The sequence below is a fragment of the Sebastes fasciatus genome, chromosome 21 (genome assembly GCF_043250625.1).
Source record: "Sebastes fasciatus isolate fSebFas1 chromosome 21, fSebFas1.pri, whole genome shotgun sequence".
NCBI classification, from domain to species: domain Eukaryota; kingdom Metazoa; phylum Chordata; class Actinopteri; order Perciformes; family Sebastidae; genus Sebastes; species Sebastes fasciatus.
This window is the reverse complement of record NC_133815.1, coordinates 12,830,578-12,852,755: the sequence shown is the minus strand read 5'-3', so window position 1 is coordinate 12,852,755 and position 22,178 is coordinate 12,830,578. Positions and strand designations below refer to the sequence as shown.

At 43.3% G+C, this 22,178-nt stretch overlaps 2 protein-coding genes across 3 annotated transcripts in view; one reads left to right on the top strand and one right to left on the bottom strand.

The window, feature by feature from the left end:
• stau2 (staufen double-stranded RNA binding protein 2) overlaps positions 1-5,035 on the top strand; it is a 100,806-nt gene extending 95,771 nt beyond the window's left edge. For both annotated transcript variants that reach the window (XM_074621322.1, XM_074621318.1), the window contains exons 14-15: positions 2,267-2,332; positions 3,498-5,035. In XM_074621322.1, coding sequence (XP_074477423.1) covers positions 2,267-2,332; positions 3,498-3,533 — 102 coding nt within the window. In that variant the 3' untranslated portion in view covers positions 3,534-5,035. The remainder of the gene's footprint in view (positions 1-2,266; positions 2,333-3,497) is intronic.
• Positions 5,036-9,854: 4,819 nt separating this feature from the next.
• On the bottom strand, positions 9,855-21,651 carry rdh10a (retinol dehydrogenase 10a). The gene is made up of 6 exons (XM_074621324.1): positions 21,061-21,651; positions 20,206-20,441; positions 14,109-14,207; positions 12,842-12,987; positions 11,598-11,729; positions 9,855-11,471 (listed from the first exon to the last, which is right to left on the bottom strand). The coding sequence occupies exons 1-6, from the start codon at positions 21,344-21,346 to the stop codon at positions 11,348-11,350; spliced, it is 1,023 nt and encodes a 340-aa protein (XP_074477425.1). The 5' UTR covers positions 21,347-21,651; the 3' UTR covers positions 9,855-11,347.
• Between the last annotated feature and the right edge of the window lie 527 nt (positions 21,652-22,178).

Here is a 22,178-nt window from a genome sequence, read left to right as displayed (position 1 = left end):
CGTATGCCTTATCTCGCCCCTGATTAACCACTGATGGAGTGTAAAGGATCCAGGCTAGAGCTACAGACCACTGTAGCACCAGATGTGTGTCAAATAATAAAGTGAAGCTTTAAGAGGTGATTGTTTTTTAATGTTTTTTTTTGTAGTTTTTCAACAGTAATGTTCACTTTATATTAAGTAGTATTTATCAGCACTTTTATTTCTTTTATTATTAATACATTATTTACTCTGTAGATGGACTATAAAGTATGTTTAAGCACTACTTTTGGAGGATTCAACACTTTCAGCATCAGAATATTCCAGTGTGTGTTGCAGTTTATAAAAATAGGCACCCAAATAAAATTACTACTAAATCTAATGTACAATAGGGCTGCAACTAATGATTATTTTCTAGATTAATCAATTAGTTGTTTGGTCTATAAAATGTCAGAAAATGGTGAAAAATGTCCATCAGTGTTTCCCAAGATGACGTCCTCAAATGTCTTGTTTTGTCCACAACTCAAAGATATTCAGTTTACTGTCATAGAGGAGTAAAGAAACCAGAAAATATTCACATTTAAGAAGCTGGAATCAGAGAATTTTGACTTTTTCTTCTTAAAAAAAATACTCAAACCGATTATCAAAATAGTTGGTTATTAATTTAATAGTTGACAACTAATGGATTAATCGTTGCAGCTCTAATCTACAATAATGATGGAGTGCATTTACAAATTCATCATGACTAACTAAAAAACTAAAATCAGTGAAACTCGCAAACATGCAGACAAACCATTTACCGGTACATACATACAATAGATAATTAAGCGTTTAACTTTGTGTATATTCGTCCACACTAAATAATACTTACATACAAACATATGATGATGGGTCCACCAGTTGAAATTGGTGTGCTTTTTTAGAACATGACATGAAATGCTCCTATAATGAATTGTCTACCATTTGAAACCAGTGACGCCCACATTGACAAAACAGTTGTAATTAAACCAGTTGGTGGTGCTGTTAAAGGACAATTAAATCCTTGTTAGACAGCATGGTAACACAATGACAGATTGAGTGCTTATTTGCACAGATACTGAATGACAAATAAACTCTATTTGAACAGTCATGATGGTTGGTACGGAAGTGAAAGGTCTGCTGGGAGATATATTCCCTCTGCTCCAACACACTGAGAGACGGAGGGAATGGGAGAGAGGGCAAACACATCTGGAGCCAATCTTTAGGATGGAGGACGGATCTGTGTCAGGATCGGACCAGCAACCTGGTTGAGATCAGATCGACCAGCTCATGTTGGCACTCTCAAATAAGTCTTCTCTAGAAGTGGTCCACAAGTGGTTTCTGCCGATGGTTTAGCTCAGTGGTTGTCTTTTAAGTGTCACTACAAGTTACAAATATCAAGAAAATTTCCCCTGAAACACCTCTCTGCCTCTCTCAGGTTTCATTTGTTATTTTGTTTATCTTTCAGTCCCACTTCACATAGCGTTTGTGTCAATCTCCGCTGCCCCTCTCGACTTCCACACATGTTGCGTATATTATCATAGCAGGCTGGACCCTCCTCACATCACCGGCGGGCCCCTCTCGCTGGCACGGACAGGCGGGCGATGAGCAGGAAGGAAATGACATCATGGCGTTTCTGATGGAGGCTTGGCACAAGCACCAGTGAATTATTTAAGTAGTGTGAATTTGTGGAAATCTAGATAGGATGTAGTTTTTTTAATGACACGGCAAATGGTGAAGTAAATTCAAAGTAATTTCGTCGATAGTGTGAGGCTGTGAAGTGTCTGAAAACTTCCCTCCTCAACCACAAATTGAACATAATTAAGTCATTAAACACTTAACAAGACCAATGTTACACACACTTGTTTATTTTCACTCGTTCAGTGTGTGGGCTACACCGATTCCATTCTGCGTGTTGTGTTACCTTTACGATTTATAGGTATTTCAGACCTGCTGCTATTTGTTTAGCTGTAGTCACAGAGAATACAGATGTCACTCAGATTGACTTAGGAAAATGCAGAGCAGCCAAAACATAAAGTGGAAATGTTAACCCAATAACGCTAGATAAACAGTCAGCGGAGAGGAGCCAAAGACAACAGAGAGCGAAGGGAAAGTGTCCTGCTGGCATCAGGTTTCCCAGAGTAAGTGTTATTTGAAAAGCAGCTGAAGGGTGACACTCACTCTCCTCCCACCCAATCTCCCTCTCTGCCTCCCTCCTCCCTCCCTCCCTCCTCTCGCTCACTCGACCATCTGTTGTTCCCTCTCTTCTCAGGCTGCTCTAAGTGCCTTGAAACAGCTGTCGGAGCAGGGACTGGACCCGGTGGATGGCCCCATCAAGGTACGGTAGGACACGGATCACGCCAAACACGCAGATGAGACCGCTCCACGCTCACTCAGCGGGTGGATGTTTAATCAATCGGCCAATCAGGGTGGACAGATGCTTGTCTAGCGAGGAGCCAGATGTGCGTGTGTGTGTGTGTGCCAATCTGGCTTTTTTGCAAATCCTCCTCAGCGCTGCAGGCTGGCCCATCATCAGCTCCCTCCCCACCCACACACAGACACACACAGACACATCCAACATTTCCGCTCAACATTTACCCTTCCATAGGACGAGCAACAGTAGGCGTCTATATTTACATGCACCACACTCCCGTCGATACTTTGCATGATGGCTATCGCCACCAAGGCTCAGTCATGGCAGAGAAAAGAGGGCTTTCTCCACGTACCTCCCCTCCACAACGAGGAAGGAAGGAGGAACAGCGGAGAATGGAGTAGGAACGCTGGAAACCAGGGAGGAAATCACTGTCAAGCGTTTCTAGAGTATTTTCATAGTAGGTGTAACCGTGGGAAAAAAGAAAGAAAGATTAGGCAGGGTTGTTTTCTTGCAGCCCCGTGTCTCCTTTAGAGAGAAAGAGCAAAGGAACAAAGAGAGGAAAGACAACCGCAGCGTTATAACAACTTCATTTACGTCACCGTCAAGAGGAGAGAGGCAAATATGGCAGCAATTACACTTTCACCTGTGCAGTTAATCGCTCATTTATCACTCCGGTATTTCCCCTCTCGGCCTTTAAAACTCATTAAGCCACCCACGCTTTGCCGTTAACAACTTTTTTGGTGGTCAGGCTTGAGATGATCGCAGTTATCAAAATGAAAATACAGCCATTTCCTCCAAATCAGCTGCTTTTCTTTTCTCTGCACCCTCCCTACACACATTTTTTTTTTTTTACAGTCCTTTCTGATAAAAACTACAGAACAGGAGTCAGTGTGAAACAGATTGAGGTCAAGGACTTCTGAAGTGTCTAACAGTGGCAGCACTTTCGGTTTCTTTTGGAAGATTTTTCTTTTACAAGAATCACTTATCGTACTTGGAAAAAATCAAATCCTGGGGATCTTTCTGAGAAACACGTAGAACAAATTACCGTCAGCAGGACTGATTATTAACAACACTGCTTGAGTTCCCGGATATAATCTGCCCCTAACACCGTTTCTATTTGTCTTTTCAGACCAGTGAACCATGCGGGAGGGAGGACGGACATTAAACAGACTAACTCAGGCACCACCACTCAGGTCTGCAAGGATTCAAAGGCTGTCGTCTAGGAGCTGACAACCCCGAACCCCCCTCTTTCGGCGTACACAAACCTGACAAACCCCACCCACCCTTCACCCCGATGTCCCATAACCCACAACCCACAATTGTCCCCACTACCCACAATTCCCCCCCACCCTCTCTCTACCCACCCCCCAACCCCACGATTGCCACTGTATCCTGCAAAACCTGTAAACATGCAATAGGGTGGATGTGCACCGAGAAATGACCGACTAAAACACCATTACCTGAGTCTATGTGAAGACAACGCTATGTTAACACGTTTATTGATGATTTCAGTCAAAATTTTAGAGGATAAAAAAAAAATATTAAACACAAACTAATGAGATAAATGCATGGTACTGTATGAAATCAAGGGAAATCCAAAGTGATACACTGCATATAGACAATTTTCCCTTTGGATAAATGTCTGTTGGTATGGTTAAAAACAAATATGTACATCATGCCATTGAAACACAAAAGAAACATTTTAGGGGAGAAACCAACTTGCGTACAGTATCTTATTTTTTCGGGGGTATTATGTTTCAGTTTTTTTTATTACTATTATGATTTTATTTTACTAATCTAACAATGCTTGAGTACTGTATTTAAAATTAACCAATGCCAGTGCTGTGAAAGTTGTAGTTGTTGTCTTCATATATAGTCACCCAGCTTACCTTGTATGCTGACATAAAAAAAAAAAAGAGTTCATCTATCTATATGGATGTGTATGACTTGCAAGAGTATCATATTCCGAAAAATAACACAGAAAAAGTTTTTTTCATGTGGACAAAAAGGACAAAACTGGTGTTAGCAGTAATCAGTAGAAGTGTCGACCACCCAGGAGGGAAGGTTGGACTAACCTTTACGTCCTGAAGGGTCTAACTTTCCCGTTTAACATGACCCCCCTCACACTGGCATAGCATCACTGGAGCATCACCTGACCAACAGCGGAGGCAGAGCGGCCACCACAGTTGTACTTTTTAATCTAGAGGCCCGTGGCGAGTATTTTGCGCACAGTCTCTAATGCCAGTAAACATTCAAGTCAAAACTCCAGAGAGTTTTGTGACTGCATGTCCTCCGGTGAATGAAAAGTTCCTCTCCATTCCAGTGATTTTGTGTCAGTGGATCGCCCCCCCTCCCCCATCCCCTCTCCCTCCCCCCACAGTTTTGTCGATCACATCTACACCCATTGTGTGTGTTGTATTGACCCGCCAAGGCATCAACTGGGTGCTTTTAATGCCTGCATTCTGTCGGGAGTGCATCTTTTGGGCGGAGAGAGTCTGCGTCCGATTCCGCAGGCTCTCTCCCCCCCGAAGGCCACTTTGAGTCACTTTGTTCACTGACATTGAGGACGTGTCTTCTTCTTCGCTGTGAGTACAATGTGTAATAAGGCTGTTTCTGTTACTGAAATGCAGTAAAAACACCTCAGTTCATGTGAAAAAAAAAAAGAAATCATTTGTGTCTTATTTTGTCCTCCTAACGTGTAAACACCACATCTCGCTCCAACTGTAACTAGCAGCTTCACACATTTCACACTAATAAGCTGGAACCAAAATTACATTCAAGGAAGTGAAAATGAGAGACAGGGGGATGACATTTACAGCGTATACTGTAGTGTTGAAGAATAAACAAGCTGCCCATCGTCATCTGTTGAACACACTCTTAACTCAAGGCCCATTTACTGGCTTTTTCTGGTACTTTCACTTTTACTTTCAACCTCATCTAACAGTCTTCAGAAGTGGATAAAGTTTACTCATTTGGGTTGCGTATGAAAGCTCTCAAAAAAGCTAAGCTAAGTGGCAGTTTGGAAAACGTTGCACCTGACACAAAGCCCTGCCTTAGCTTTTAATTCTCAGAAATCACTCAAATTTTACTCAAGCGAGAAAATCTAAGAAACAATAAAGTACTTCTAAAATACCTCAAAGAGAAAAAGACTTCAAATTATCCTCATAAATAACATTTATTATATTGTTTTCCTCTTACTGCCCATGCTACTGCATTCATTAGTCATAATGACTAATAAAATTTAATAAGCACATTAAAACAAATTGGGTTGTTGTGCTCCAAAAAAATAAGCGCAGTAAAGATTTTAATAGTGTGTTTTTATTCCAACTCTCTTCATAACACAATATCATTGACTGCTTTATCTAATGCTTATGGTATATGAGGTTATAAATCACCTGATGACCCTCCAAGCACAAGATTTATCTGCAACCCGAGCTCGCCGTGGTTTCTCATCTCCTCGGTGGCGTCATAAAGTATCCCTTATCTTAAAGGATGAGTCTGAGGATTTCCTATATTTCTTCTACCTTCAACAAATCCTGTGAAAAGACCAAAACCAATATTGCATTAGTCCGCCTCACAAAGCTTTCTGACATTTCTACCTCGTCTGTGGCTCTCAGCTCCACGCCATAGGCGCCGGAAAAGGGCAAAAGAGAATTTTTTGTCCCCCCACTTTCAGGTGTTGTGGTGATAAAGTGGTAACGTCTAAGCTAGGTAGAACTATGGCGATAATGTCTATATGGTGTCTAACACTTTGTACCTTCATCCAATCATAATCAACCATTGTTTAGCCTAATTCAAATGAAATCAATGTGTTCTGACATCCAGCCCGCTACAGTTTCATAATGATCCGAAAATAGTTTTACCACTTCTCAACGGGTGGAGTCTGCGCAGTTCAGCTTGGAAAGGTGAAGATGGCTCGCAGCTCCGAACGGCACCCCTCACCCGAACTCGCTTCTTTCCAGGGCAGTGGAGTGCTCACTCCACAGTGCGCCCTCTCTCCCTGCGGGGAGGGTCTGGGAATCCAAGTGAGTGTCAACCAGAGCGGACTGTCCTCGGCGCGTCAGGGGTCTGTTGCGATGTCGGCAAACCATCCGACGCGTCTTGCAACGTGGACCCCGTCTGATTAAATTGTTTTACTAGAGCACAAAGTTCTTCATAGATCTAGCTTCTTAATTTTGATCTCAAAGTGCACCAGATTGATGCATTTAACTTTGAATTGTACAAAAGTTTCTTCCAGGGGGAGCATGCCCCGGACCCCCCTTGAGGCCCCACGATTCTTACAGTACATGTAAATATTTATAAAAGATATAGTTTAAAAAAGAAGGCTCAGTAATTTCCTAAAACAGCTGGGCATTGTAGTTTTTAGCAAATGTTACTCAAATCGGAGTCATCCGTGCATTTCCTGCTAACTATTTTGAACCGCGGGTTAATTCATACTAATGAATATTTACGGCAACAGGACTTCAAATAAATACAGTCTTCATGTTAATCATAATGAAGGAACACGTCGCCCACAGAGGAAGAAGCTACAGTATATCAGGCTTTGGCTACACAGACGATACTTATTCAGATCAATTCATTGTTCATTTGTTTTCATCTTTTCTTGAGATTTGATGACAATACGAAAAATATAGAATATCACCAGCCCTTTAAATCCTTCTGCAGCAGTCTCAGGTCAACCTGCTGGTTTACCAACTCTTTCCACAGCTAAGTATGTAGCCAAGCAGCCCAAAACATCAAATGACTTACTGAGGACAAAGACGCTGTTTCACGTTGTCCTTCACTCGTGCTATTTGAAGATCAAGCTTTACAAATGAATAACTTTTGTGATCTCATGATATCCTGTTAATTTATACTGTAAAACAAACGTCCTGTAGTCGGTGAAGGAAACATACTGTTTGTGTTTTCCAAATAGAGACACTTAATCTTTAACTTTATGACTATCAGCTGGAGCGATAGCACACGGATTGATTGCGAACACCTTATCTATCACGTGCTGGCGTTGCGTCATTCCATCACTTTTACTTACTTTCCCTACATGCACCTCCACCACCTGTGCTGTCGTCCGGCGCGCAAAATCGTCGCATTTGCACCACCGAACCCCATACTCTGCTCTCTCCCCATTAGCGAGATGAATGAGCGAGTGGGACAGCGGCGGTCTAATTCAGCCTTCGCTGACTAATGGACTCAGCTGGCAGCTACATCTGCTAGCCATTGAGGAGAGCCAAGGCTGTTCACACACATTAGCAGCAGATCTCTATTCCAGAAGCTTGTTCAGGTAGTGGCAGACCAGCTTGGGGGCCGTGTTAGACCCCAGATGAATTGCCTTGCTCTGACCAGCCAATATGGGAAGTGAACCTTTGCTGCCCAAAATAGAACAAAATCAATGTGGCTGTGGAGCTCGTCCGTGCCATGCAAAAGCAAATGCCAGAGTCATTGATTTTTCCGTCTGAATGATGTGCCATCGACCCCCTTGAAGTCCTTCTAAATTAGAGCTGTATTAACAGGGGGATAAAAGAGTGAGGGGAATCCTATAGATGTTGATGAATGTCCAAGAATCGACTCAAGCCAAAATCCTAATAGTTTTCTTTCTTGGATGAGTCCAAAGCATTTTTGTGTGCGCTCACATAAAGGGCGATTTCACACAACGAGGCCCCGTTTTGATCTACATGGAGCCCTAACAGTAGCTAGAAGTGGCTGCTGATTGCTTCGGTACACAGAGGGATTGAAACTGTCAGTACAACTCTCCCTCATATTAGAACTAATCTGCCACTGAGCAACTTTATCCAGCCCCGATTAGTCACGGCAGAGGAGCGCTGAAGCCCTGACATCCCCGCGCTTCCCCCTGTAATGCACCGAGGAACTCGCGGCGAGCAATCAGAGTCTGGAGGATGGGTGTATTCTCTGTCGCCGACCAAGAAATCAATTTGTTCTGTGGAGAGATGAGTGTGAGTGAGAAGATGTGCGGAGGATCACTCAACTCCCAGACTCCATTTTTGGATTCAACAGCTTAAAGACGTTGAAGGTAAAATGTATAAGAAACAAGATAGATGAAGAAAACCTTCTTTGTTCTAGTGATCTGATTTCGTAACCATAATGCTGTTAACTATTTTTTTCTGTGTGGCAACAACAACAAGCTTCTAGAGAACAGTTTTTGGTATTAAGACATGCATGAATTGGCATTTACAATCCATAAACTCTGCGTTATCAGTGTTTGAGTCCGTTTTAATGACTCATCTAGAATTTATCTGCCGGTGCAGTGATAAGGGAAGGTCTCAGACGGGACTCAAAAAGCTTTGAAGACATGGTTGTTTGTCTGATCCAGACTTAGATATACAAAGTTCAAGCCTTCGGGCCTGGGCTCATGACCTTGGTATATGTTTTTTTTTTACATTTCATTTATTCATTTAACTGCAATTTGTGTTTTTACTCATTCAAAGGCAGTTGTTTTCCCCAGTGTTTAGGAGACTTCTGCGCACAAACAGGAAGGCATGTCAGGAGAAGAATTATGATTAATTACTCCTCCAATCGCATTATTTTCATGTGTATAAATAAATGTCTGTCTTTAAGGATACCAAAGTCTAAAAAGACTTTAAAACAACCAGGATTACATGCTCCTCTATGGGTGGAAAAAATGCATTTTTATTAAGTGTTTTTGTCAAACTCAACAAAACTTAGATCACTAAAATCCCCAAATTTTCTGACAAATACCAAGGACGTGACCACAAAGGCAACTACAGCCATGTACAAACAACTCAGCTGTTTGAGCATGTGAGTCCAAATGGAGCTCATGACATCTTAATGTGATGCCGACACCAATTAGGAAATCTTGCGGGGTTTTATTTATTTTTTTTCTTCTTCTTGCTTTCCTTTGGGGAAGTAAAAGGTCAGGGTCAGCTGCATAACAGCTCCAGTAGAAATGGTAGGAATTTCATTGTTGTTGCTTCCAGGCATCTCAGCAGGGCAGACAGTTACCAGAACTGGGTTTTAACCCAGCTAGTACCATTTGATGTGTGTTATTTTATTCTGTAATGAAGTTGAACGTAAATAGCTAACCTTTCTGTAACATGACAACTTTGTGTATCTGCTTTCCTTTTTAGTCACTTTTTCGAACTCTTGTGTAAGACTTTAGAAATCACATGGCTGCTTGTGCTCTACGTACGGTACATTTACTCACAAAAGGGAAAAAGGCTTTTGCCCCCTTTTAGCCAACACCCATATCTAAAGGCTGCCTGACTCACGGCGTGGTACAATGTGGGAGGACAGTGATACCGAAACCAGTCAAAAGAGTAGTCCTAAAAGAGGAGAAAAGGATGTGTGGGTGTCATTTCAACAATTCAGTGGTGACAATTCAGTTCGTCAGCACCGCGGAGGATCCTCTTTCCTCGATTCACAGAATGACAAATACTACTGCGAGTGACGACACAGGAATAAAGTTCAATTCAGGTCCACATGCTGCTGGCTAGCGGGTAATAACGACACACCATTTAATAATCTAAATCACTTTTATTAATTTAAGTTAGGTAGAGACACTAAACATTGGAACCACATTTGCTCGGCTATGGAGCGGTCTTCAGAAAATTACAAAAAAGAGGCTTATGTCATACTGTCAAAAAAAATGGCAAAAATTAAGAGGTAGAGAATTTAGGCTCATCGCTGTGACTGGAGGGATGAAGCCTATTGGAATGTAGTTGAAATTCAAAAACTCTTGTCGTCCCAAAAGGTATATAAAATATTCATACATCAAATATGGTGGAGACATTTTGGGATACTGGGAGGGTGGGGGGGGGTATTCACAACATTTAAACATTTACATTTCACTTTAACTGGACAAGGTGGACAATGGACAGGAGAGTTAAAGTGTTACTTTGGAAAGAATAATGGAAAGCTAGTGTCTTTTTAATACATTTCCCTCGACCACACATCAGTGATGGGACAGCGGTTCGCCTGGAGTTACAGCCTATGTTGCATTATTTTATTTTTTTTTAACAAATAATATTGGTAACAGATACATTTACAATATAAACACCACAGGTCTTGAAAATAAAGAGAGAAATACGAATTTATTTCCTCTCAGGTTTCTCCCCCAAAGCAGTACATTCTGAATGTGTCACGCATGCTAGTTCAACCCAGGACACTTGACTCTCTCGTCCGCTTCTCATTTGAGAGGTTAGTCAATGCAGACCTGAAATAAGAGGACCATTAAAAGGGGGACAATGAGCCCCATTACACTGGAAACTCCTGTGAAGATTGAGGCCACAATCTGGCCTTTTAAATGTCCCATTTGGAATGCGTAGACTTAATTATCAACATATGCTACATGTCTGTAATTTAAGTATTAAACAACGGAATATGGTAAACTTTTAATGGTGACATTTATCTTGCTTTGTTTTTAAATGGCACAATGGGAGCCTTGTTAAGCTGCAAACTAATTTCCTGACCGCCTGAAAAAGGAGCCTCTGCGCGGGGAGACGTTTGAAATGCTGCGTTGAACCGTCCTACACAGAGAATGCTGGCAGTGTAGAGGAAAAAAAATAAATCTGAAATTACAGTGCATGTCTACAAAAATAAAATAAGTGAAAAACATTTACTGTTTGTACAGTAACATACTGTATATTTCCACAATGACACTAGATAAAGGCTGGTGACTACATTACGTAAATAGTTAATTATAGGATAGCTTTTCTGTATGATTTCAAAAACTAGTGACACAGTATATAGATGTTGGTTTCTTTAAACAAACTTAAAAAAAACAAAAAAAAAAGACAAAACAAAGTCAAATAAATCCTTTGTGTAGTACACAGCTTTCTTTGTTCCAGAGGAACAATATGGTAAACCTTTGCATTTGCTCAATGCAAGTGCACCAGTCTAGATTCAGTCTTTTCTTTTCCTTCCGTCATCCCCATTTTTCATCCTCAGTGGTTGTTTCCTCATGCTTGCAGGTTTATGTGCCTCTGTTCGTGTTACAAACAGCGCCCCCTAGATCCCATTCTTCGCCTCGTTGTTGTTCATGGCCTCCTTTCTCTGAGCTAGGAAGGGGTACATGCACTTGTCGGCGCCTAGGAACCGGTACATGCACACGATGGCCTCGAAGGGCAGGATGCTGCGGAGACGGGACAGAGGTAATTATTAGAGACACTCCTGTACAGTTAAAACAGAGCTGACGAGGAGGGGAAACTTGAAATGAGGGGACGTATCGGATGATATTAGAGCGTAGGAGGCAGCTCACCTTTTCATGAAGTTGACCATATAGACGATGCGAGGTGTACAGATCATGGGCTGGTCAGTGAGGATGGCCCTCATGGCCTGTTTCACACAGAACTCTGGCTTCAGGGGAGGCAGGAAAGGCTCAATCTCCTTCCTTAATGGAAAGAAAAATATTAGCAGTTATTTACAGGAAATAAAAGGAAACTTAATGTTTAACCCATTTGTGCCCAGAGACTATATTTAGTATGATTAGGAAAAAATGCCTTGGGCAAGTATCCAACAGTATAACTTTGAGATTTGTTTTTGAGATCACAATTTTATTATTAAGAGTTAAAGTTTGAAAAATTAGAAAAACGCTAACATTGTGTTTATTAAATGTTTTCTATATGAAGTGTTTTCTTTACACTGCATATGTGTGCATATCTTTGATATTCAACTTGTTATGAGTTCATAGATACCAAATACTTGATTGTGCTCCTTGTAGTTTCTGATATACAGCCATTTTCGTATCATACTTTATCTAGTCTTTGGTCATGTGGGACTACTGTTTTTTCTGAAATATAATAGAGTCTATTGAAAAAACATTAGTCCCAAATGCCCAAAGACTAAATAAGAAAAAAACAAACTCACTTTTCAGCCGAACTGTTAGACCAATTTTGAAAATATCTTCACATTTGTGCTTAGGTAAGCCCAGAGAACACTTCCAAAGGAAATTAAAAATTTCAGTTGCATACCACAAATGAATTGTTAATTTGCTAAAACTGACCAACATTTGAAATTTGTTAAGAAAGCCAAATAAATTTGATTGAAATCATTAAAAAAACTGGAGTGGAAAAGGCTTTTTTTTGTTTAGTAAATCCATAAATAAGGTGATACTGGTTAAAAAGGTTCTTGCGCACAGTAATAGTGATTGCTCCGAAGCGGAGGGACAGTAAAGCCAAAGACCGTGCCACCTGCTGACTGTAACCATCAAACAAAGTGAGGACTATTACAGCAGCAGAAGGGGGTGGGGGGGTGTTAGCCCAGGTGCACCTGTTGGCGAGGTTTTCCCCTGGGAAAGTCTTTGTCTAAGCAGAGCACCAACCAATGGCATACAAGTGACTTTATAATATCGCTGTAACACAAACCATCAGCTGCTGCTGCTTTGAACTTCAAAAGGTGTTTGCGAGGCAATTTTATATGCTGAAAATTACAGATGACAAACCCATGGTGCAAGAAAGCTTTTTAAAAAAACTGCGCTACACAATTACATGTGTTCAAACTAACCTTATCCTGCAGCCTTTGAACATTCCCGTGTCGACCAGGTAAGGGCACACCAGCGTCATGTTGATGCCATCCTTCTCCGAGGCCTTCAGCTCATGGCTCAGTGACTCGTGGAACCCGATGGCACCGAACTTACTGGCGCAGTAATCCTGAGGGAGCGAAGGAGAGAACAGGTTAGCCCTGTAAAACTCTGCCTCGGCCCGCGCCCAGGGACCGCAGAGAACATTATCAAACATGCCCCGCGGGCGCAGAGGTCTCTCCTTGCTGTTAATGATACAGCCACAAAAAACCTGAGCGAGCCTGTCCGCCGTTCTACTGTTTCATTAGCATTCTTCTCCAGTGCATCAGGAGACTGTTCGGCTTGGCGGGAAAGGTTTTGATGTGGTTCGCCGTGGAAATAATCTTTTTTTTTTTATAAGAAAAAGGCTTGGGCAAACACAGATGCATGTCGATAAACACGGGGAGGATAAAGAGATTTGACTGAGCCCACATGACAGGCGAGAGCTTTTTGTTCCCTGAAATTAATGTCTGAAATCACAGTCGAGGCACTTCCAGGAAGCATAATAGCCTAACAAAAACTGACTAAACTTCAGCCCCTTTGAAGGGGGGACTTAATCATTATGGATGAGTACTTGTGCAACAAAAGCAAAACGTGCAGCTATAAAAACAACGGCGAACGGAGTAGTAGTCCCCGTAGACCATCTGAAAATGACACCGTTCTCAGCCAGCGGGATAAATGAGAACTCTGTTCTCTGAAATATCAAAATAAAACCTTCTAGGAGGGCTACCAATTTACTCCCACTGTGGTTATGGAGATAAATGGCTCCACTTAATATTTTAATATGCATTAAAATAACAAAAAGAATCTGTGCTGGGAGGAGAAGAAAAAAAAAAAAACTATAGGAAGGAAAAACCTTATCCATTGAAAAGCTGCTGTGAGCTGAATACTGAGCGAGCACCAAGTTGTTCACAAAGCAGTGATGAAGATGTCTCTGTCCCTTGGGGAGCTGTCAGCTCATTCTGGCCCCGGGGCCAGAGCCCAATAGGGGCCCCACACCCCCACTGCTGCAGATAGAGGAATCTATAAGAGGCTCCCCAATGCTCATGTGTGTCCCTTAATTTAACGGGTGGAGGGACAACTAGAGAAAGGGGGCCTAACCTCCCCCGCCGCAGTGTGCTAGCTGGCACGCTGAGGGCTCCGGAGGAAAAGCGCTGGTTTTGTATGGTGGGAACGATGGGATGTGTATGTGTTGTTGTGTATGATACTAACCTCCACTCCAGCTGTGCTGAATAAACCCAGGGAGCTGGCAACCGTCACAATGTGGCCATGATTCAGCTCCAGCATCTTGGGGAGAAACGCCTTGGTGGTCTGGAGGGGAAGGACAGAAGAGACAGAAGGGCAAAGAAGAAGAAAAAAGAGGAAGGTTAGTTCACTTGTGCAGTTTGTCTGTGCCAAAGCCCTTTGATCCTCTCTGTATTCCCCCTCTCCATCTGTTTCCCCCTCTTCTCCATGGTGATGCAGAGAGAGGCGTCTGAATGAGAATTCATAACACGCACAAAAAAACAAAAAAAAAAAACAGATTCAGACTGAGCACTGGAGGTGCAGCATTTGAAAGTATAAAGTTTTCCTTTGTGGTAGGTGTGAATTAGATGTTGAAGAGAGAAAAGGATGAGGGTTTTCCCCCTTTTTACTGAACAAACAGGTACGTGGTGTGTGTGTGTGTGCGCGCTGCAGTACAATCTGTTCTTTTCCCACACAGATCTGGTGCCCGTCGTTGGGCCCGGCTCTAAAGACTTGGTGACAACACCAATCATAGGCCTTCGTTCACTCAACAACAATACAATTCAGCCTCTCGTCTACCCGGCACAGCCTTGCGCCCTGCCCGAGCAGCCGGAACAATCGGCGGTGAGATGAGCTCCCCGAGATGAAAGAGTTTCACCGGAGTGCCACGTGAGAGAGAGAGAGAGTGGTTTCACCGCCCGAGACCAACGAGAGTTAGTGAGAAGAGAGCAACCAAACCCCCCTGCGGAGGAGATTCAGAGCGAGTTAGCGCTTGATTAACCGATGGATCCATTCCTCATTCTGCCCGTCTGCTGACTCTGGACACAGCATGAGCCAATCAGCAGGTGTGACATGTGACGGCAATGACAGGAACTGACCAATCACTCTCCCACTGGGAGGTCTACAAACAACCAGCAGGCCTTTTGTTGGTAGCACTGCTAGATCTATTCAAGGGAGATGTGCGCTGCCATAGTGAAGAACAATGTAGCCTACAACACCCTCCTTTTAAAATGTCACTGAGGTTGCAAATAAAAAAACACAGAGGACACCTTTTTATCACAATAACACGCTGGCTACAGCATGTTATGTAAAAAGAAAAATGTAGTACCGCTGGGGGGGTTTTTATGCAAGCAATTTTGAGACATTAATTGGGGTGAGCGTTTGTTATTACGTCTGACAGATTCATTCCTAGCGTCCAATAATTCTGTGGTCGTATAAATGAAAGGTAACAGTTTCATTGGTTGGTTACAGTATGTAAGCCTGGCCAGAGAAATGATTCAGCCTCCTTTGTAAACATGTGCTGGAGGGGAGCACGGAGCCAGAGAGAGAGCGCATGGTACCAGGTAGTACAGCCATGAAACCACTGGCAGGGGAGGAAAAGCCTCATTAAAACTGCAACCAGAGATTAACTGCATCGGACCTACTGACTTCTAGTGTAATCTCTGCTCGGCTTTACATCTGCATTTCAACATCTTTGTGCTCGTTTTGTGTGATAAATAAAAAAACGGAAGGAATCAGTCAGCTCTACGCAGAGAAAGCCCGGGGTAAAGGAAGATGACTTCACCGTTTTGGAGTTGTTTTTATTCTACAGCAAAGCTACAGTATAACTGATCTGACTCGGATCCAAACATCTGCACTTTTTCAGGACATAAATTTTCTAAGTTGCTGCAATATTCAAACTCATCAAATGATGGGGCCCCAAAGAGAGGGGGGCGAGAGAACACGAGGCCTGGGCAAAAGCTGAGGAAGGCCTCTGCAAGCCAGAATGGCAGTGGATGAGGTAGAGCGTTGCGTGCAAATGAAGCATTAACTTAAGATATGCCCGTACCCGACTTGAGCCAAAGTTTCCCACTCCCACAGCAACCTTTCAGAGAGCAGGGAATGACTTGATCTGGCACGATACTCTGCGGCTAAAGCCAACACTCAGATACACAACTGGACAATTTTTGCTGAGTGTTGCTGAAAATAACTGGAGCTGATGGAGGAAAAAAGGCTGGTTCCCCTCAGCTGGAGGACGGGGCTGAACGTGAACCAAACGTCCCCGTCTCTCTCTCTCCCACCCACCCGTGATGTCCCGCTTCTCATGGCAGCTCTGGCATGTGGGTATGACCCCCGCTGACCTCTCAGACACAAAATGTGTGAAGGCAACCAGGGGCTCGTGTCTTACATCAGAGCCGCCGTAATTGGGTCTCAACGCTCCCTTGTTCCGCTAAATTACCCGCTGACACAGCCGGGCCTCCTTGGCCTATGTGGGGGTGCCTTGCCCGCTCGCACCCCCTAATTGGTGCGTGCCCCCAGGAGCATTTAAGCCACACAAAGCTTCTTGCAGCTGGGGTGTCGGGCTGCATTAGTGCTAGCGCCTGACCAACAGGAATATGGACAAAATATTGGCCTTTGCGTAGGACCAGATGGCCATTTAATTGGGCTGACTTCTCCCTGGACGAGGGAGAGAACCGCCTGTGCTCGTCTGATCCTACAACAGATCATGGAATTTGAGTGGGTTGGGTTTACAGGTCATCAGGGATGATGGATGCAGATTGGTCATGTTGTGGTGGCCATGCTGGTCAATAAGCCTCTGCTACAGTTGACTAAACCTCAAACCCCCCTGTTGGTCGTACAGTACAACTGGAATCCAATTTACTTAGAAAGCAACCACATCGATAGGCCAGGGAGGAAGTAGTGTTAGTGCACTACAAACACCAAGAATCCCAAAACTGAATTGACGCAATTGGTTCACAATGAGCTTCTGTACATTTGGTCACGTTGTAGACTCTAAATCACACCTGTGAATGTTTTACCTGAAGAACTTGTGCTAGCCAAGGCCTGTTTCATTATTTAAAGAATCAATTTCCGCATACAATTTCCAGTTTTCTCAGCTTTTAACAATTTTTTCTTAAGAAATGTTCTATAACGAATCACTCTGTAGTTATAAAACCTATGTATAAATGTAGTAATAGAAGTTCAGTATGATAAAAATCAATTAGTCGTATTTCAAAAGATGACATATTGGTCCTTAAATGCCAACTTTTTGATCAATTTTCATGTTCAAATGGATTTGTCGACTTTTCTTTACCCGTCTAATCCCATCCCTTGAGATGTGAACAGGTACACGCTCAGGGAGAGACCCAACATGGGAGCAGCCGTGGATAGCTACAGTGAGCGGGTACAGGTGCACCAGGCCGGAGGAGGGGCCCATATAAAACCAGTCAAGTAGGACCCTTCTGCCTGGCTGCCTCCTTTCTCTGACTACAGCAGGAATGCGGCCTGCAGAACTTGGCTCCTGTCGCCTGGCATCTTGTCAAGCTGATCCACAGACAAGAAACCAATTGTCAGATAAAGTGGGTCAGCAGCAGCTTACCATTACCCTCTCGCCTCGCCTGTGGATGGGAAGGCACTGCCTTCCTTCCTCTTTTCTTTTCCCCTGCTCTTTTCCCGCCATGTCACTGTCGAGCGCTCGGCGCTTTCATGTAATTGCACGAGAGCGGTAGGATTTCCACATGAGGGGAATGGCTGCTTATTGTTCGTGAGCCACCTGTTGGATAACCAGCTCAAGATGCGGAGGATGATTTCCTTTCATGTCATTCCACTAGACACACACTAATCCTCAAACACAAACTCTGATGACACTTACTGAGATGACTGCGCCTCCCCTATCCTGCCATGACTAAAAACTGAGGCTCAAACATCCAGCTGGAGTAATCAGAGCATCATCAAACAAATTAAATGTTATGACCCCCTGCTTCATAAAAAGCTAAAAGGAACAAGAGACTGAATCATAGCCGTTTGTGTGTGTGTGTGTGGCACAGCCGGATGAACCGCGCTGGCCTCCGTCTGAGCTGACTGCCATGCAGCTGCACCCACTGCCTCCAGATCAGCTTGGGAGGAGTCAGAGGGGCCTGTGGGGGGAGGACAGAAGAAGTGTGGGGTCTGGGCTGGCTGCTCTGCAGACAAACACACCGCAATTACCATCCTTTTCCTGCTCATGTCTCCATCCCACTACACTGACGCAACAAATGTGAACTTACACAAATATCCTCTCTTTCTTCATATGAACTCCGGCCTTTTGGGTGTATTTTAGATGTAGGGGAAAAGCTTTGAACCTGCTGTTGCTGCATGTTGCTTCTTGAGAAACTGGGTGGGAAATTTCAATAACGGGCTGGGATAAACGGAGGGAGGCGGAGAAGTTTTGGGGGTTGACATAGCTTCTCTTGTGTCTCCCCGAGTGGCCAAACTCATCAAGATGTTTTGCCAAATAGTGACGCTCGACAAGCTGTGTAAGATGAACACCCCTCAAGAAGAATGCAGACTAACTATGTTAACTGCTGAAGTATTTAAAAAATAAGAAATGACAAGGCGGAGCAAGCCGAGTGGCTGTTTGATTTAATCTCAATCTTTGCCTTCAGAATAGACAAACTCCTCTTTTGTCATATCCCTTTTCTATAAAACACGATCCTAAATAAACAAGGTTTAAAATCCACTTCAAACTTTGTATGACTAGGCCCTAAACTGAGGGGTATTAGTTGAGTCATAAACCACAATTAAGCCATTTTAAAAGCCTGTTGTTCAGAAAGGAAACAAAACAAAATCAAAAGGTTTGTGTAATGTGCCACCTGAACGCATTGAGTAACTGTACCGTGTTTGTGTAAGAGAGGAAAGTGGACAGGTCCCTGTTAGTCTAAGCTCTATTCATCGAGCTTGTGTCTTTAATGAACCACATCCTCCATTCTGGCTGTCGCCATTCATTAAGTCCCTCTTTCATCTGCCACCCCCCACCTCCTAAAGAAACCACGCTCTCCACAGAATATGGGAGAACACAAACACAGATGGGAGAACACAAACACAGAACCCCTATTAAAAAATCCCAAATCTGCCACCCAACCCACTGGATCCCGACTCTAAATCCTGGATGTAAAAGAATGTGGAGATGGCCAGCGGAGAGGCACATGAATAGTTGAATGGAGCGTCCATTAAAAAAGGAGGAAACACACACAACCTGTCTGACTGACAACACAAGAGATTTTCATGCTCAATTAGGGAGCTTCAAATCACTGTGGTTTCATGGTATCATTGAGAATGCAGTCCCCTGTTAAAAAGAGGAGCCTGCGGCCAAAGTCTCAAAATGAGCATCATCCGCTTCACTAGACACACTGCTCAATGTAAATACAATCAAAGATGAAATGGTCAATTCAGAGCTATGCCACCTGGCAAAAGGACACATTCTCAATCCTTGCAGTTTACATCACAGCAGGCCTTTACATCAATTTGTGCACAATCACTAATTCATTTTGGATTAGAGGAGAGGGGCTTAAATGCTAAACTGTCCTTCCCATCAGTGAGGTTGCTCTTCTCAATGGATTTCTAATTGCCAGAATGCAACCAATCGTCTTTCCACACACACACCCTAAACACACACAAAAAGCCATGATAGCACCTGGCCTGTCCAACGCTGCAGCTTATGCTTATCTAAAGTGCAGCATATTCACTCCATCAAGTCCACGGAGCCTTTCAGATAAGTATTCACACTGAAAAAGGCCCCCCGAGGAACAGAGCCAGAGTAAAATCGGATACACAACAAATCACTGCCTGCCAACGAAATGTGGTGAGCTGATCCGGCACAGATCCAGCTCCGCGTACAGAAACCCCTGCTTCCATCACGCAAGTCAGATTTGTGCAGATCTGCGCGGCAGAGGAGAGGAGGAGGAGGAGGAAGAGCTGACATACCACGGGGATCATCACTGACTGGGGGGGCTGCCGAAAAGCAGCGAAGGCAAGACTTAAGAAGCCAAACACGTGACTTTCATTTGTCAGAATGAAACTAAGCGGAGCTGAAATTTGAACATGCAAAGGGGCAACTATTTATGGTCATACTGGAGGACACACACCTTTAATTCTTGAGTTTGGCAACACAGAAGGATGAGATTATGAATAGAAAAAGACAGACTGGAAACATTCCTGTGGACCTGGCATCACTTTAAACACATTTGATAACACTGTGCTCATGGAAACTGAGGCAGATATATCAAACTGCAAATCCTAATATCCAAGTGTACCCTTTTCAGCTAAGTTGGCATGTGCATCAACTCACCCAGAAGTGTGCGTGGCAGTTGACCACCATGGTGCGCTCGATCAGCTCATCGGGACACTCCAGAAGGTGATGGCCAGAGACGACGCCGGCGTTGTTGATCAGTATGTCCACCTCTCCCACCTCTCGACGCACCTTCTCGGCTGTAGAATACACACTCTCCCGCTTTCCCACGTCACACACATAGGTGTAGACCTGCGGCTGGAAAGGAGGGACCTCCTCTACACCTCCAACAGGTCCTGCAGGGGGGGGAAAGAGATGATAAAAGTGATCAATGATAAAAGTTAGTTCAGCAGGCTGAGTTCAGGCACTTATTGTAGCTAATAAAGCTGAATTATTAAGAGAAATTAGATTTAAAGACTTAAAATACTGGTGATTTGTTAGTAGTGTGCATATGAATGAAATATTCAGGGATTAGGGATGTATGTTAAGGTCACTTTTCAGCTAAATGTTGCACACTTTTTGGAAAATAATCAGTATTTAGAAGTCAGACTTGTGTAAAAATCTGAGATTGGGTGCAACATGTGAAACATTTCAGTGTATTCCTCCTTCCTTGAAATACAATTTGTCATTTTTCAGCTAAATGTTGCACACTTTTGGAAAAGAATCAGTATATATCAGTATTTAGAAGTCAGACTTGTGTGTAAAAATCTGAGATTGTGTGCAAAAGATGTCTGCCAAGCACATAATGTGAAACATCTCAGTGTATGCATTGCAATGATAATACTGAGACTTTGCCACTGCACAAGCAAAACAAGAATGCAAACCTAAGACAAGCCACATACAGCTGACCATGCATAAAAAAAACAGATGACATCCTATAACTTGCTGCTAAAAAAAGAAGAAAGCAGACTTTACCGTCTTTGGTGATGGGAGTGTCCAGCTCATGATATATCTGCCGCACCATCTCCGCCGTTTCCTCGTTGCTTTGGCTGTTTATGTCCCACAGCACCAGTATCGCTCGTCTCCGGGCGAACTCCTTGGCGAAGAGCCGCCCGAGGCCGCTTCCAGCGCCGGTGATTACACACACCTGTCCGGCCACGCTCTTCTCCTTCGGCCGCACGATCCACTTAGCACCGGCGGTCAACATCGCCCAGAGCACCTTCAGAATGACCACGAAGAACTCGGCGATAATTATCATCATCTTGACGGAAATTGAAAATAAGCAGCGGAGGAAGAAGAAGAATAATAAGAAGAAGAAGAAGCGCAGGGATATATGTTTCCCTTCTTGTTTGTGCAGCAGATAGGTAGTAAACTTGGACCACAGTGCAGGTAGCTAACAACGCTCATGCACACAAAAGTGGTGGAAAAAGGAGCACAAGTTGTGAGTGAAAAAGAGAGCTACTAAGTCAGAGTCCAGTTGCGGTGAGTTATGAGCCACGAAACTGTGTGTGCCTCCCACTTCCTCCTCTGCTGCTGCTGCTGCTGCTGCTGCTCCTCCACTCATCTCATCCTCACCCGCATCTCTCTCGCGCTATTTATTCAGTCCTCCCATCAATGCTGGACCCAATAGGATTGAGCGCCTGTCATGTGAATGAGGAGTCCATACATACATTACACACTCAGAGGTGGTGATGTAACCTAGAAGATTTTTACCTAACACTATTATCTGTGGTGATTTTTTTTTCCCTCCAAAGGAAGATTAGAGAAAAAGCTTTCATACCCTTTATGTTTTTTTCTATTTGTTCTATTTTGGCCTGTCAGAATGAGGAGTCCATACATTACACTCAGAGGTGATGTAACCGAGAATATTTTTACCTAACACTATAATCTGTGGAGATTTTTGTTTTCCCTCCAATGTAATATCCCCAAAGGAAGATTAGAGAATAAGATTTCATATCCTTTATGTGTTTTTTTCAATTTTTTCATTTTTTTCTATTTTGGCCTGTCAGAATGAGGAGTCCATACATACATTACACACTCAGAGGTGGTGATGTAACCTAGAAGATTTTTACCTAACACTATAATCTGTGGCG